At 41.6% G+C, this 17,467-nt stretch overlaps 1 protein-coding gene across 1 annotated transcript in view; it reads right to left on the reverse strand.

Moving 5' to 3' along the window:
• Window positions 1-219: 219 nt before the first annotated feature.
• Window positions 220-17,467, reverse strand: part of YWHAG (tyrosine 3-monooxygenase/tryptophan 5-monooxygenase activation protein gamma) — a 37,305-nt gene continuing 20,057 nt past the window's right edge. Inside the window, 6 exon segments of the mRNA XM_040424726.1 lie at window positions 220-2,398; window positions 2,400-2,522; window positions 2,524-2,570; window positions 2,573-2,747; window positions 2,749-2,820; window positions 2,822-2,995. Coding sequence (XP_040280660.1) covers window positions 2,336-2,398; window positions 2,400-2,522; window positions 2,524-2,570; window positions 2,573-2,747; window positions 2,749-2,820; window positions 2,822-2,995 — 654 coding nt within the window. The 3' untranslated portion in view covers window positions 220-2,335.

Consider the following 17,467-nt stretch of genomic DNA (forward strand, 5'->3'; position numbering starts at 1 on the left):
AGCTGCTATTTGAGACAATAGCAAGTACAGTTGTGGAAAGGCAAAAAGCAGTAATGTGGATTCCTCGGGGGGGCTGGACGGCACCATGGTTGGCCACCGAAGTCCAATTACAAACTTGCATGAAAAGATGCGCTTGAGCTTGACATAAAAACACCAACCAGGGGGGGAAAAAAAAGAAAAAGAAAGAAAGAAAAGAAAAAAAATCACCACCACACATCGTTTAAGCAGCACCCACATCAGATCCGTAAGTTTATTTGCTCAATAGTGCGACAGTTACATAATGAATCACATTCATGATATTCCATCACTGAGAAAAACTGCTAGAAATGGTCCGTGAGCCAAAAAAAGGAAAGAAAAAATAAAAATGGGGAGAAAAAATGTTTGAACTGAAACACTGAGTTTGTTTATAAAACAAAGTGAAAAAGTAAAAATGACAATTCACTGATCAGACCTTAAATAATTCACTGTATTACGGTGACAAAGAAGCACAAACAAAGGCTTATTCAAAAACAGTATTTTCTTTACACATTAATAATTAGAATTTCACCATGACTTACACAGACATTGAGGGTTAGGCTAAACTGGTGTTTATGATCCCTCCACTCCCCATCTAACCCATTTTTATATATATTTTCATTTTTTCTTTTTTTTTTCATAAGTTTTTGTTTTAAGATCAAAAATTAAATATTTGCATGTCACAATAGCAACATCCAGTTACATACCCATTGTTAACTATTACAGCTCTGTAGACAGTTGTCTACCCCTTAAACCCTCACTTTCCAATGGAGAACATTGTTTTTTGCTTCTTTAAAATAAAGGCAATAAAATTGAAGACTAGTTGGCTTGCCATAGGAATACATAACATCTACTGTATAATTTAATTTCAAGCTACGTTATAGAAATACAACACTAGCATGCCACAATATTGTATTGAGATAATGCAGCTGTAGGTAATTTCATTGGAGAAACTGTTCATATAGGCAAGTGCAATTAAAAAATAAAAAATAAAAAAAATGCTGCTTTGATTCTACTCATCGTTCTTTGCGTTGGAGCCCTCTTACGGATCTTCAGTGGTTTTATAAGCAGCCAAGTAAATAAAAAAATAAAAAATAGTTTAATGTAATTCCAGTAAATTACTTTTATGCTGGACATAAATATAACACTGATAATTGGACGGGGAAAACAAAAAAACAAAAACAAAAAAAATAAAAAATATTTCACTTGCTGTCAATTCATTAACTAAATAGAATTCTGCTACAGATTTGCCTCAGATTTTGGCTATGAACATACCACTGCCATTGTAAGGCAATAAACATTCTACTATGACGACAGCCTTTTGTTACATGTCCTGTAATTACCTATGGCTTCTAGAAAAGAATCGTAACCCGAAAAGAAATCTTCCTATACTGTTCCATTTAAATAGTCTAAACTAGAACGTTTAGAACGTTGGTTGCACGTATCAAACCAGCCAGAAAATGAAATTAAGCAGACCTTTTTTAGGAGGAATTTGCAATTTCAAACATCTGCAAACAGACATTTGCAGCGTAACGTGTGATTAAACTACACCCACAAGTGTTAGCGCGTCCAAAGGAATTAAAGTGTTTGAAACACTTACCGTTACAAGGCAGCGCTCAGCACCGAGACGCTACTTATCGGTGGCAGTAGTGTCAGTTACATAGAAATTGTATTTTTGGTGGTAGAAGTTACATCACTTATCATCTAACCTTTTCAGTTACTTTATAGACTTACCAAAAAGAGAAGGATGAACAAAACCTGACTGCTGAAGTCCTGGCAAGTTTTCCTGGTAAACTGTGGAATTCGCTAGCATGAATACTGGCAGGGCAGTGGCTAAGAGAACTGGGCGCGTGGTTGTAAAGCACAAACGACACAACCAGCGTCTAAATAAATATGGCATATACTGTTAGCATGAAGGGCAAGACGTGCTTACAGCTAAGAATATAATATAAAATAACTTACTGAACCACAAAACTATTTAAAAAAGGCATTCCATTCAAGTATTCCTACTCGTAAATCTTTCTAAATATGTCTAGCGATAACTTAAAATAAAAACAGCGCCACTTTTATTAAACTACAGAACAGTCCATGTGCCAGTGTTTGGCTGCCATTCCATACTAGCACAGCCAGTCTAACTTTCCACTCGTGGTGTTTTGGCAAAATGTCGAAGAGGCAATCAAAGACAGGTGAGTAGGGTCTTTCCCTGGGGAGGTCGTCCCTTCCTAGGCCCATCCCTCACCCTCAACCCCCCACTTGTGGGAAAAAAAATAAAGACTGCGGTAGTAGCATCAGCGTGCGGCTGTCAGTCTATCGGGAGGTCTTAATTGTTGCCTTCTCCTCCGTCGTCATCTTGCTGGTCACTTGTCCAGAGTGTTAGGTTGTCCACGCAGGAGTTGCATGATAAGTGTAGAGTCCTTGTAAGAGTCCTCATTGAGGGTATCCAACTCTGCGATGGCATCATCAAACGCCGTCTTGGCCAGATGGCAAGGCCTGTTCGGTGCATTTGTGTATCTCATAGTAGAAGACAGAGTAGTTAAGAGCCAAGCCCAGCCTGATGGATGAGTGGGTTGCATGTGCTCTTTGCTTATCTCATGGGCTTCGCTGTATGCCTTCTCTGACAGACTCAACAACAAGCTGCTCGCTTTTCCCCCTGTGGCTACCTCAGCTAGGTATCGATAATAATCTCCTTTCATTTTCAGGTAAAACACTTTGCTTTCACTGTGTTTCACTGCAATTTTTGATGAGGAAATTATCCAAAAGGCTTAGTACATCTTGGCATACTGCTTCTAACTCCTTTTCAATTTTTTTCACGATAGGCACGCACCATCTCAATTTTTTTCTCGTTGCCATCTGCAGAGGTCTTCTGCTCATACTGCTGATTTACTCTCCAGGAAGATCTACGTGCTCCAACAACATTCTTGTATGCAACAGACAGCAAGTTTCTTTCTTCATTTGAGAGTGGTTCATTTAATTCTGTTACCTGGTATAAAGGAGAAAATAATGAGCAATGTAAAAGATAGCAACTCAACTCATCGTGTATTAATTTGCCCCCTTCCAATTAATCCCCATAACATTACACACTTTTTTCACTATTCATAACATCATTTGAAAACCTAAACACTAACTCAGAAAATAGAGAGCCCATGTACCCAAGCAACATTTCGTACATTGATAAATCTCCCCCATACAGCCATCTGTTTCTTCCCTTCCACTGTAGATGATAAAACGGTCTACCTGCAGCCACCACAAGGGGGGGCTCAGTGCAGAAGTTTATACAGTTACCACTGAAATTAATGGAAGCTGAAAAACTATATAACCAGTGAGCTACCCCTAGGAAAAATGCCATGTATTTACAGGTGAAACTCGAAAAATTATAATATTGTGCAAAGTTCCGTTATTTCATTACATGCAAAGCGAGATATTTCAAGCCTTTATTTGCTATAATTTGGATGATTATGGCTTACAGCTTATGAAACCCCAAAGTCACAATTTTGAGGTACCCTTTGCTCAGGGGTTATGGATTAATTAGCTGACTAGAGTGTACACTGTTTGAGCCTAGAATATTGAACCTTTTCACCAAAATTCTAATTTTTAAGCTGCATTAATGCAAATTCCCTTTTAAGTTGCATTACTGAAATAAATGGACTTTTGCACGATATTCAATTTTTCGAGTTTCACCTGTATGTCCAGAAGCAGAAAAAAATAAAATAAAAAAAAAATAAAAAAAAAAGGTTTACAGCTAAGGTTCCCCCTCCCCCCATAGCAGTTGTTATGGTCAGTCTTCTGGCGAGTATGGCACTGCCGCTAATTACACAAAGGCTGAATAACCCCTTAATGCCATGGAGATTAAATTTTTTTTTTTCATTTTCGTTTATTACTCCTTTAACCCCTTCAGTAATGAGCCACTTTTAACCCTGAATCCCAGGATTATTTTTGCAAATCTGAAATGTGTCACTTTATGTGGTAATAACTCTGGAATGCTTCTACTTATCCAAGCCATTCGGAGACAGTTTTCTCGTGACACATTGTACTTCATGATAGTCATAAATTTGAGTCAATATTTTGATCATTCAATATTCCATCTTTTGGGGGCAAAGTAACAAAAGTTTTTTGTTTGTTTTGGCACTGTTATTTTTTTTTTTTAACAGTATTTACCTGAAGGTTGGATTTATTTGATATTTGAGCAGCAATACCCAATATGTAAAAGGTTTAACACAGTAAAAGCATTTTTGCGAAGAAAAAAAAAATCTTGTGTTTTTAGGTTACCATTTCAGAAAGCCACATTTTTTATGAGACTGTCTTATCGTAGGTGCTTGATTTTTTTGCGGGATGAGGTGACGGTTTGGTTGTACAATTTGAGGTACATGTGACTTTATAATTGCTTGGCAATTACACTTTTTGTGAGGCAAGGTGACCAAAACAAATGGCTGTTTTTACTTTAACCTTTTTATGGCGTTCACCTGACAGGTGGATCATGTGATACCTAATGTGGTTTTTTTTTCCTATTTTTTTTTACACTTTTATATTTATTTATATTATGGGAAAGGGGGATTTTTTTGCTTGATACTTTTATTTTTTAAATTAGGAAAAACACTTTTCTTAAACTTTTTATTTTTGTCCCACTGTGGGACTTTAACTTTTGGGGGTCTGATCCCCTCTACAATGCATTACAGCCTAGGGGCTGGATCTCATAGGCTTCTGTAGGAGGCAAGCCCGGATACCTGTGTTAGGCTTTGGACCCCTATTGCTAATCAAGTGGCTCCTGCACCCACTTGATGAAAACACCGTAGATGTACATTATTTACAAATAGTATTTTGGACCAATAATTGCCTTATTTTTACATATGCCTGGTTTGTTATTGCTAAAACGTAACTTTTAATACATAGTATATAAAATGTCTTTTAAGACCTAATAAATAGGTTTAACTAAGTTGTGTTGCATTTTCCTCATTAGTTAGATATAATGGGCACTGTTATCTTTACAGCGCTCCTATTGTAGCAATGGGCTGGCAGGCTGGTGCAGAGTACTGCTACTAGCCCCCCTTATTTGTCTCTGTCCCTTGTTACTATAAAGGTTATGCCACCGCTTATAAATCTATAGAATGCTACACCTTCTGTACTTAAGGGGTTGTCTCACTTCAGTAAGTGCATTTATCATGTAGAGAAAGTTAAAACAAGCCAATTACTAATGTATTGTGATTATCCCTATTGCCTCCTTTCCTGGCTGGATTAATTTTTCTATCACACTACACGTTTCCATGGTTACAGACCTCCCTGCAATCCATCAGTGGTGGTCGTGCTTACACTATAGGAAAAAGCGTCAGCCTCTCTGTGGCCTGGACCGTGGGAGCGAAAATAGTCTAGTGCTTTTTCCTATATTGTGCAAGCACGACCACCACTGTGATTGCAGGTGTGGTCTGTAACCATGGAAACGAGCAGTGTATAATGTGATAGCAAAATGAAGCCAGCCAGCCAAAGGAGGCAATATGGATAATCACAATACATTAGTAAGTGGCTTGTATTAACTTTCTTCTACATGATAAATGCCACTTAGGCCCCTTGCAGACGAGCAAGCTTTCCTCCCGCAGCGAGTCCCACTCACAGCACCCAGCCTGACCTCCCAGCACTGACGGGATTCACATAGCATTATATTGATTTATGATGCTTTGTCAACCCTTACAGTTGTGGAATGTATTGGATAACACTGGCAGCATTATGCCAGTGTTATCCAATACATTCCAGAACTGTTACATAGCATCATAAATCAATATAATGCTATGTGACTCCGGCAGGGCTGGAGGTCAGGCCGGGAGCTGCATTGCGGATCATTTCGGGAGGAACGCTCGTCTGCAAGGGGCCTTACTGAAGTGAGACAACCCTTTAAATCCCTTAAACTCTGCCCCCGACATGTTCCGCCAGTTACACTGGCGTCGTTATGGAACAGGCAGTGATTGATTGAGATGGCCGGGATGGATTTTTTAATGCCTCAGAGTCTGACATCATCGGGTAAGTGCCCTCTCTCCTTGGGCGTACTTTTCGCATGTTAGTCCATAGTTTACTATGGGATCATCTATTGGTGCATTTTGCTGGTCCTCCTCCCTCTGCTGATGACATACTCACCTTTCCGTACCTCCCATCTATAACTTTGCGGTACGCATGTCTTCGGACTTAGAAAAATGTCCGTCTCCTAGTTTTACTGCGCATGTCTTCAGACTTAGACTGTGTCCGTCTCCCTCAAGTAACTGCGCATGTCTGAGGACTTAGAGCAAGATCGCTCCATTCTTGTCTGTTGCGCATGCCAGAAAGCTTAATCTCCACACTCGTAGCTAGTGCCATCGATGAATGTCTGGATACTTGTTTCATTTCATGTTAAAGTAGTATGTTTTTTTCCATTCCAGGGCCACAATGCGACTTTGTAGCCACACATTAATTGATTTTATTTTAGTAACATTTTTGCTTATATCGTCCCTCTACTCATGAGAGCAGTAATAGTAATTCACTATTTATTTGTTAGGGTAGTAAGAAACAACAAAAATATTGGAGGGTAAATCCGAAAAATACACCCGATCATAATAAAGATAATATCCCTATAATCATGCAGTTCATATTTTTAAGTCATCATTAATACATGATTACTATTCTAGGAAATATTTTAAACTAGTGATATGATTACTGAAACATCTTTTAAACCGTGATCAATTGTCAGAGCTATTTCCTCAACCCTCATAATTATGTTTGACAACCTCTACATGATTTTACTAATTTTATTAAAATGTCACTATTCCAGTTTTTAATTGTTGTTTTCATTATGTATATACACTTATCTAGAAGTTTGTTAATTAACAATTAATCACAGATTCATAACTAAATCATAGAATTTATAATCGTGTATAACTACTACGCATTATAAATGCATAGCTAACTTCGTTTTCACAATCTGGCCAGAGGACAATTAATTTTTTTATATACATATATTTTTTACCATCATCTTTGTACACAGCACTCAAAATCTAGTGACCACTAGTCCATCATATCCTAGTAGGGGCACGATACATTTTATTGGATTAGCATAGCCAGTACAAGGTTATGTTAATCATGTATAAGTATCCCTTTAATAGGTTATATTTGCAGCTGTTTATACTTACCCCATTTTACTATTGCATTTATTTCTATACTATTTTCACAATGACACTTCTTTCAGGCATAATTCATTTGGGAAGGGGGGGGGGGAGAGGATAGGAGTCACCACTCCTGTTGCTATTTATTCATTCCATATAGGTCCAGGCCTATAGTTAGAGAAAAAAAATCTCATTCTTTTTATCATCCCCTTCCATCATTTCCTCTGAAGTACATCCCAACAGCATCAAAGAAATGAGGCGAAGGCGAATCCTACATTCAGCCCTAAGGGAGACAAACATTTTAAACAGTAGATCCATTTGGTTTCTCTTGTTGTAGTTTATCTGCATTCCCTTGTCTGGGGCCCAGACTTATGCCTCATTCACACGTCAGTGTTCGGTCAGTGATTTCCATCAGTGATTTTGAGCCAAAACCAGGTGCAGCTCTAAGCACAGAACAGGTGCAGATCTTTCCCTTATGTCTGTGGAGGCTCCAATCCTGGTTTGGGCTCAAAATCACTGACGTGTAAATGAGGCTTAATTCTACTAACGCCCCAGAATTTGAGACTGCTCATGTCTCCTTTATGTACACTGTGTAGATCCCTGGATAAGGCAGTATCAGCTTCTGAGTTTACACTACTCAGGGGCTTTGAAATCAGTCTTAGTTCATGTATGGTTTTAACAATATATAATTTGGGGCAGCCACATTTGTTAGCATAGACGACCCCATATTGTTTAACTTGGTATTTCCTATCATCCACTGGATTTGTGAACTCTTTTGTTGGTGTCATTCTATTACAGAAGTTTCAGTCTCCACAGGGATATGATCCTTAAAAGGAACAGCCATGTCGTCTTCACCTCCTTTCTATTCCACTGAAAGTGACTATGCACTAGACTTTCCTTTACGTTTACACCTCTTCTGTATGTGATGGTTGGGTTCTGGGGGATTGCCTTTAAGTTCATCATCAGTCATCAAAATGTGCCAATGTCATCTTAAGATTTTTCTTTCTTTCTCATGTTGTACATCATATGGACAGATACAAATACTACAGTATCACTTTGTTGTTGATGATTCTGTAAAAGGCTGATTCTATCAGTACCTTTCACTCTTCTGTATGCAATACTTTTGTAAGGCATACTGTACGCCCAAGGAGATCGGGCGGCTTACCAGATGATGTCAGACTCCAGTTTAGGGGTTTATAGTAGCAAGGGACAGAGACAATAAGGGGGCTGGTAGCAGCGTGCAGCAACCAGCCTGCCACGGCCCATTGCTACATAGGAGCACTGTGAAGGATAACAGTGCCATTATATCTAACTAATGAGGAAAAGAATGCGACACAACTAAGAGTTTTAAACCCATTTATTAGGGCTTAAAAGACATTTTATATACTATGTAAAAAAACTTACATTTTAGCAATAACAAACAAGAGGCATATGTAAAAATAAGGCAATTATTGGTCCAAAAGACTATTTGTAAATAATGATATAAAGTGCCTGTATGTATGCCTCTACTTTTGTAGCAGTTCACCGTAGATGTACGGCACTGGGCTCCTATGGGTTAAGGAGCCAAAACGTTATTTTCTGTTCACGTAGCTGTTTGAGGGCTTGTTTTTTGTTCTAATGGCACCGTTTTATATTACGGTACATACAATGTAGTGGAAAGCCGAAAAAATTCCAAATGAGGTGAAATTGAGAAGAAAAAATTAAATATCGCAATGCCATCAAAGCTTTATGGGTTTTGTTTTCACGGCATTCCCTGTGCAGTAAAACTGTCCTGTTACCTTTCATTCTCCGGCTCAGTACGATTACACTGATACCACACTTATATAGTTTTCCTTGTGTTTTAATAGGAAAAAAGATTATTTGCATGGCTATACTCTGATCCCCATAACTTGTGTTTAGTTAAGGCCTCATGCACACGACAGTGTTTTTTCACTGTCAGCGATTTGGCTTCAGTGGTCCGTGTCCGATTTTGCTTCAGTTGCGTTTCCTTGTGTCTTTCCTTTTTTTTGTCTGACAGGGGGAAAAAAGGAAGGTTAATGAAAAGTGTAATTTTATTGCACCAAGGTCTTGTAGAAAAAAAACGGACGCGGACATGGATGACATACCAGTTGTGAATCAGTTTTTTTTTTGACGGACCCATTGCCTTGAATGGGTCAGTCCTCCATTTTCCACTGATAAGAATAGACAGGTTATATTTTTTGGACGGACTGGAATTACGGATGCGGAGAAAAAACTGAGGACTATCCGTTTTTTTCACAGCTCCACAGAAATGAATGGGACTCCGCTAAACTGTGAAAAATGACGGAACGGACGCAGATGCACACAACGGTCGTGTGCATGAGGCCCAAGTCTATGGAGCTGTGAGTTCTCATTTTTGATGAGTCATCTGTAATTTTTATTGATACTATTTTGGAGGGTGTATGAATTGATTACTTTTTTTCTTTTCTTCAGGTGGTAAAGTGACAGAAAAAAACCCCGAAGAATCAGCCATTTAATATTTTTTTTTTCCCGTTACGGCACTCGTCGTGTGGATAAATACAGCACCCGGCGCCCCGCCATTAGCTGTTTGAAGAGGCGGCTCTCCATGCAAACAGTTACTTCCTCTTCATTACACTACACGGTGGCATAACATAAATTACAAGTACTTCGCTCTATTCAAGTGAATGGAGCAAGTACTTGTAATTACTCTGCACTTCCAAGACAACAGGCAGTGTAATGAAGATGTAGTAGCGCTCGCATGGAGTTGCCGCCTCCTCTTTAAACAGCTGATGGGCCGGGGTGCTGGGGGTCAGACCCCTGCCCAAATATTGATGATCTATCCAGTGGATATGTCATAAATATAATTTACCCGGATAACCTCTTTAATTTCCACTCATGGAGGTGGCACTGCAGGGAAACTGAACATTTCAGCCAATTTGTCCATCAGATATAGCCGATTGCTAATTTTCTAGGGGCCCTCCTAGGAAGTAAACCACCCATTCAAAATGAAGATCCCAGTACCACGATATTAAAACAATATTAAGAGTATCAATATCAGATGAGCAGAGGTCCAACTCTTGGGAGTTTCATATTGATGACTTCTCTATAGCATAGTTCATCAATTTCGGTATGAATGGGGGTCTGACCCTTGATACCCCCACCAGTCAGCCGTTTTCAGGAGCTGTTGTGAACCAGAACCAGGCAACCATCTGTACACCACAGCTTTGCACACTGTAAGTGGCAGTGTCTGGTCACTGCAGCATTGCTCCCATTCCAGTGAACAGGAGCAGCACTGCACTAACCAGAAATGGTGATTTTCTGGTGCACAGCAGCTTTTGAAAACAGCTGACTGGTGGGGGATACCAAGAATCAGACCCTGATCCCAATATTGATGAACTGTGCTATAGAGAAGCCATCAATATTAAACTCCCAAAATTCTGGAGCATCTGTTTTCAGACAATTACCAAGCATTTGTGCCAAGAACAGATGTTTTAGACATGCTTGACACTTTCCAAAAGTGGCTGGCTACAGCAGCAGCATGGTTTACAGAAAAGGGAGTGTGGTGTAAAATAAGAACATTCACATCACCATTTTATTTTCCATTCTTCCACTCTGTCAGAAGAGCCCAGTTGGTGCACAGTTAGAAAAGTGTGAGCCACTGATACACGTAGATGTGGCGCAGTTTTCACACCGTCAGGGTTTACACGGTTTTTAAATGTTAGGCAACATTAGGGTACTTTCACAGTAGCGTTTTTCTTTTCCAGCATTGAGTTCCGTCCTAGGGGCTCTATACCGGAAAAAATTTATCAGGCCTTTTTTCCCATAGGAATGTATTAGTGCCAGATCCAGCATTCAAAACACCGGAATGCCGACCCCTCCTTCAGGTCTGTGCAAAAAAAAAAAAAGGGAAAGAAATAAATGCCCAGATCGGTTTTTCCAGATGACACCGGAAAGACGGATCCGGCATTTCAATGCATTTGTAAGATGGATCAGGATCCTGATCAGCCTTACAAATGCCATCAGTTGGCATACGTTTTGCCGGATCACTCTGCCGCAAGTGCGAAAGTAGCCTTAGTAAACATGGGCCATGCACTTTGGAGATATGTTCTTACATTACATGGATGGTGAATCGACCTCAATAAGAACTACGCAATGCATTCTCTTTTGGAGAGGCTTGCTCCAACAAAAAAGACGTTGTCCAAAGCAGATAACTCCTTTAAAAAAGCCCTGTGAATGCTTCCGACTTGCCTTGTTTTAGTTAAAGGGGTATTCCTGGTTCATGACACCGATGACTTATCCCCAGGATAAGTCATCAGTATTATGATTGACGTGGTCAGGATGCTTGACGTATTTTATATAATGCCAAATGTTTTCTCAGTCTACAATAAAATTTCCCCCAGAGGGTTTACTTATCATGTGGGTAATATTTGAAGTCTGTGTTGCTCGAGTCTGCTCAGGTGTACTTTGCACCAAATTTATCCAATATTGCACATTGGAGCATCTTTAAAGGGAATCCATCATCCAGTACCTTGAAATAAATCTGCCATGGGAAATGTACACTGGCCACCACATTCTAATTCTGTTGGTCAGATCTTTATTTGTGCCCCCAATGTGGAGGAATGCGCCTTTTTTATGCAAATTAGGTGTTGCCATTGCACCCAGAGGCTCTACTCATTCTCTTCACAGCCACGCCCCACTGCTTTGACAGGGCCAGGCAGAGAAGATGTACTGACTCCTGCCCCTTATGTCTTGTGGCAGAGTGCTTGGCGCATGCGCCGGAAGATCTCCAGGCAGATGGGCATTGCAGTGTTCAGAGAAAACTGGCACAGAAAGTCCATCCTGCAGCTTCTCCACACTCTGCTTGGCTTGACTGACAAGTGTAATAAGAGACATGTCAAATTGAGAAGGGCCAAAAGAAGCTGCACAGTGCTCTTCTTCCCATTCATGGCTCGTTTTTTAAATGGTTTCAGTTCATCCTCCACGCTCACTGGGTCACATCCTATCATTTAAGAGGAAGTGTACGTGATCTTGCAGCCAGGCTAGGGCTACACTGCGACTTTTTGTAGTGTGACTGACTAACTATTGAACCACAACTGCAGTCCAAATAAATGTAGTCTTGTGGAATACCGCTGTAGTTAAAATCAGTCACATTGCAAACCTTCGCAGTGTAGCCGGGCATCAAAGTTACCCTGATCAGAGCTGTACTTCTATATAAGGTTGGACTGAAGATTTTTACTTTCTTTTCTCACTATGATTTAAAGGGGTTATCCCATTAATAATGTAACTATAGTACATGACATTCTAAGAAAGCTAGAACCAGCCCTGTACCTCACATGGATCAAGAGATCTCCCCATTCATTGCGCTGATAGATTTATATCAAGCTGACAGCTCAAGGGGAGGGTCTTTTCTGCTGCAGCTCAGGAGGCGTGTCCATGCTCTCCCTATCACAGCTCACGGTGCAGATAAAAGGATGAAACTGAGCATGTGCGGCCTTCTCAGTGAGCAGAACAAAGAAATAAGAAAAAACAAAACAGCAGGTGGCGCTAAACAGATACATTTTATTGAATAACTCACTAGCTTTGCTAAATATTTAATTACATGCAATTACAAAAAGAATTCATATCCAGGTGCTGGTTGGAAAACTGTAGAATATTTTTCGTAGGACTACCCATTTAAGTCAAATATCTTTTCTCAAGCTCTGAATCTACAGCGAAAAAGGCATATCCTAGCCCTGCAAGTGTTCTGCGAGGGTCTATGCATTGCCTCGTAATTGGGGATTTCTATATGTTAAAGAAGGTTTGCAATTGATGATCTATCCTAGGATAGATCATCAGTACCCAATAGGTGGGGATTCAGCTGTATGAAGAGGTCACAGTGTTTGCGTCCTCTTCAATGGTTACATGCACGCAGTCTAGAGCAGGCATCCTCAAACTGCGGCCCTCCAGCTGTTGCAAAACTATACCTCCCAGCATGCCCGAACAGCCTACAGCAGGGCATTGTGGGAGTTGTAGTTTTAAAACAGCTGGAGGGCTGCAGTTTGAGGATGCCTGGTCTAGAGTGTAGTGGTGGTGCGGTGTAATTACACTTAAAGAGGACCTTTCACCGATCCTGACATTGTGAACTAAGTATCATGACATATACAGCGGCGCCCAGGGATCTCACTGCACTTACTATTATCCCTGGGCGCCGCTCCGTTCTCCCGTTATGTCCTCCGGTATGTTCGGGGACTTGGTTATAGTAGGCGGAGTCTGCCCTTGTTCTGCGGGCGTCTCCTTCTCCTAGGCTGTAGCGCTGGCCAATCGCATCGCAGAGCTCACAGCCTGGGAGAAAAAAAACCTCCCAGGCTGTGAGCTCTGCGCTGCGATTGGCCAGCGCTACAGCCTAGGAGAAGGAGACGACCGCAGAACAAGGGCAGACTCCGCCTCCTATAACCAAGTCCCCGAACATACCGGAGGACATATCGGGAGAACGGAGCGGCGCCCAGGGATAATAGTAAGTGCAGTGAGATCCCCGGGCGCCGCTGTATATGTCATGATACTTAGTTCACAATGTCAGGATCGGTGAAAGGTCCTCTTTAACTCTCCCGTTAACTTAAAATGGGAGAAGAAGCTATAATTACACTGCACCACCAATACAAAGTAGACGGCGTGCAGGTAACGATTAAAAGCGATGCAACAGAACAAGTGATCAGCAAGAGCCCCACCAATCCGATACCGGTGACCTATCCTGAGGATAGGTTATCAATACGACACTGCACAGCCGCTTTAAAGCCCTCCCTTTCCTCCTATACTTCAGGGTGACAAGCTCAAATGCACAGTGCCAACTCTGTACAAAGAAAGTTCATAAAGGGGAACTACCCTTTATAAATTAAAGACATTTAAACATGGATGTGTCAAGAGATTCTATCATTTATTGCTTCATTCTCCCAACCTAGTAACCTGGGTAGTAATATGCCTCCTGCAAAAAGAAAAATTGCGCTAGATGAAGACTCTCGACCAAGCTGTCTGCTTCAGTAGACAATCTTGAGCAAGTTCAGAGAACGAGGACAGAAAATTCATCAAGACAATTCTACCAAACTCCTACACTTTAAACAACCCATACACCCTCAATACCAAAAGTCCCCCAGATTCCCTCAGGACAGGTTCTCAATATTAGATTAATGGATGTGCGATTCTGGGTACTCCCACTGATCAGCTCTTGAAGGGCCACAGAGCTCATGCCAGCACTATGTCCTCTTCAAAGTTCACCTGCCAACTACATTGCAGCAGCCGTGCAGGGAGATTACAGCTTTCTCCAGGCAACATGACGCAAAGGAAGCCAGTCATTGGCTGCAGTGGCACAGGTGACCATGTCCATGCTCCAGCCGGAAGAAAACAAGCCATCAGAGTGGCAAGGAGCAGATAAGCCGGAATCTTGCAGTAGTTGATGCTGGTTAGGTGGCCTTCAGTTAAGTTATTCACAAGAAAAAACGCTTAGTCACTAAAATGTACATCCAAAATATTATAAACTGCGTGAACATCAATAGGTAAATAGTCAAATCAGCAGTGTAACCCTTGGCATTATACTTTTAATTTCTTGTCTCCTTGACTTCAAAGGGCCATAAATCTTCTGCTTTTCTGTTCACACAGCCCTATGAGGCCTTGTTTCTTGCAGGACAAGATATATATTTTTTAAAAGGCACAATATAATTTACCATATCATGTTTTAGAAAACGGAAAAATTTAAAATAATTCCACCATTGTTTATTGGGTTTGGTTTTCACAGCTAAAATTAATATGTTACCTTTCCCGTGCTTTTAAGTGCAGTTTTTTTTTAAGGAAAAGTGAGTAGAAAGGGAATGAGAAATAAAAGGACTTGTACTTCTCCTGTCTGCTGGACCCACTTCTACCTTTGGGTAAGAAAAAACTGAAGTAAAAACGGGTGCAAAGTGTGCGACACCCGTTTAAGGCTACTTTCACACCTGCGGTAGGTGCGGATCCGTCTGGTATCTGCACAGACGGATCCGCACCTATAATGCAAACACTTAGATCCGTTCAGAACGGATCCGTTTGCATTACTTTACATTGAAAGTCAATGGGGGACGGATCCGTTTGAAAATTGAGCCATATTGTGTCAACTTCAAACGGATCCGTCCCCATTGACTTACATTGTAAGTCTGGACGGATCCGTTTGCCTCCGCACGGCCAGGCGGACACCCGAACGCTGCAAGCTGCGTTCAGGTGTCCGCCTGCTGAGCGGAGCGGAGGACAAACGGAGCCAGACTGATGCATTCTGAGCGGATCCGCATCCATTCAGAAGGATCAAACTGCACATTTCAGAGTGGGCTTTTATTGTGGGCAGTCTAAGGCACACCTGTGCAATATTCATGCTGTCTAATCAGCACCTTGATATGCCAGACCTGTGAGGTGGGATGGATTATCTCGGTAAAGGAGAAGTGCTCACTAACACAGACTTAGGCCTCATGCACACGACCGTATTTTTTTGAGGTCCGCAAAAACGGGTTCCGTTTTTCCGTGATCCGTGACCATTTTTTCGTCCGTGGGTCTTCCTTGATTTTTGGAGGATCCACGGACATGAAAAAAAAAAAAAAGCCATTTCGGTGTTCGCCTGGCCGTGCGGAGCCAGACGGATCGGTCCTGAATTACAATGCAAGTCAATTGGGACGGATCCGTTTGACGTTGACACAATATGGTGCAATTTCAAACGGATCCGTCCCCCATTGACTTTCAATGTAAAGTCAGGAGTTAATATACCATAGGATCGGAGTTTTCTCCAATCCGATGGTATATTTTAACTTGAAGCGTCCCCATCACCATGGGAACGCCTCTATGTTAGAATATAACGTCGGATTTGAGTTACATCGTGAAACTCAAATCCGACAGTATATTCTAACACAGAGGCGTTCCCATGGTGATGGGGACGCTTCAGGTTAGAATATACTAAAAGAACTGTGTACATGACTGCCCCCTGCTGCCTGGCAGGTGCTGCCAGGCAGCAGCCCCCCCTCCCCTGTAGTTAACTCATTGGTGGCCAGTGGGCCCCCCTCCCTCCCCTGTAGTTAACTCATTGGTGGCCAGTGGGCCCCCCTCACTCCCCTGTAGTTAAGTCGTTGGTGGTGCAGCGCATTGCTTAAATGACCTGTCACTTACCAGTAGGAGGAGCTCCCGGCCGGACGCAGACATCGCAGCTCGCAGGTAAGTATAATGCTTCTACAAATTGCTAAGTAACCATGGCAACCGGAACAGCAGTAGCGTCCTGGTTGCCATGGTTACCGATCGGAGCCCCAGCGATTAAACTGGGACTCCGATCGGTACTCTCCGCTGCCACCAATGATAGGGGGGGGGGAGATTTTAATTAGGAGGGGAGAGGGCCCACTGGCCACCAACGAGTTAACTACAGGGGAGGGAGGGGGGCCCACTGGCCACCAACGAGTTAACTACAGGGGAGGGAGGGGGGCCCACTGGCCACCAATGAGTTAACTACAGGGGAGGGAGGGGGGGGGGGGTGGCCACCAATGTGTTAACTACAGGGGGGGGGGGCCTGCCAGGCAGCAGTCATGTACACAGTTCTTTTAGTATATTCTAACCTGAAGCGTCCCCATCACCATGGGGACGCCTCTGTGTTAGAATATACTGTCGGTTCTGAGTTTTCACGAAGTGAAAACTCAGCTATGAAAAAGCTTTTATGCAGACGGATCCTCGGATCAGTCTGTATAAAAAGTAACCTATGGCCACGGATCACGGACACGGATGCCAATCTTGTGTGCATCCGTGTTCTTTCACGGACCCATTGACTTGAATGGGTCCGTGAACCGTTGTCCGTCAAAAAAATAGGACAGGTCATATTTTTTTGACGGACAGGATACACGGATCACGGTCTCGGCTGCAAAACTGTGCATTTTCCGATTTTTCCACGGACCCATTGAAAGTCAATGGGTCCGCGAAAAAAAACAGCACAACGGCCACGGATGCACACAACGGTCGTGTGCATGAGGCCTTAGACAGATTTGTGAACAATATTGGAGAGTAATGGGTCTTTTGTGTATGTAAAAAATGTTTCAGATCTTTGAGTTCAGCTCATGCAAAATGGGAGCAAAACCGAAAGCATATATGGGAAAATGTCTGTACTATTAATATAAAAATAATATTTATCCCATACAGCAATAGGGAAAAAGCGTTTGGCCGCTTCACCTCCCACAAATGTAATTAAAAAAAAGTGATCAAAAAGTCATACACAACCCATGGTATCGATGAAAAAATAAATATAGATTGCCCCACAAAAAAATAAACCCATACAAATAAAAAAAAAGTTATGGGAGTAAAAATACAAGGATGCAAAGTAAAAATTATTTTTA

The sequence above is a fragment of the Bufo bufo genome, chromosome 3 (genome assembly GCF_905171765.1).
Source record: "Bufo bufo chromosome 3, aBufBuf1.1, whole genome shotgun sequence".
Lineage (NCBI taxonomy): Eukaryota > Metazoa > Chordata > Amphibia > Anura > Bufonidae > Bufo > Bufo bufo.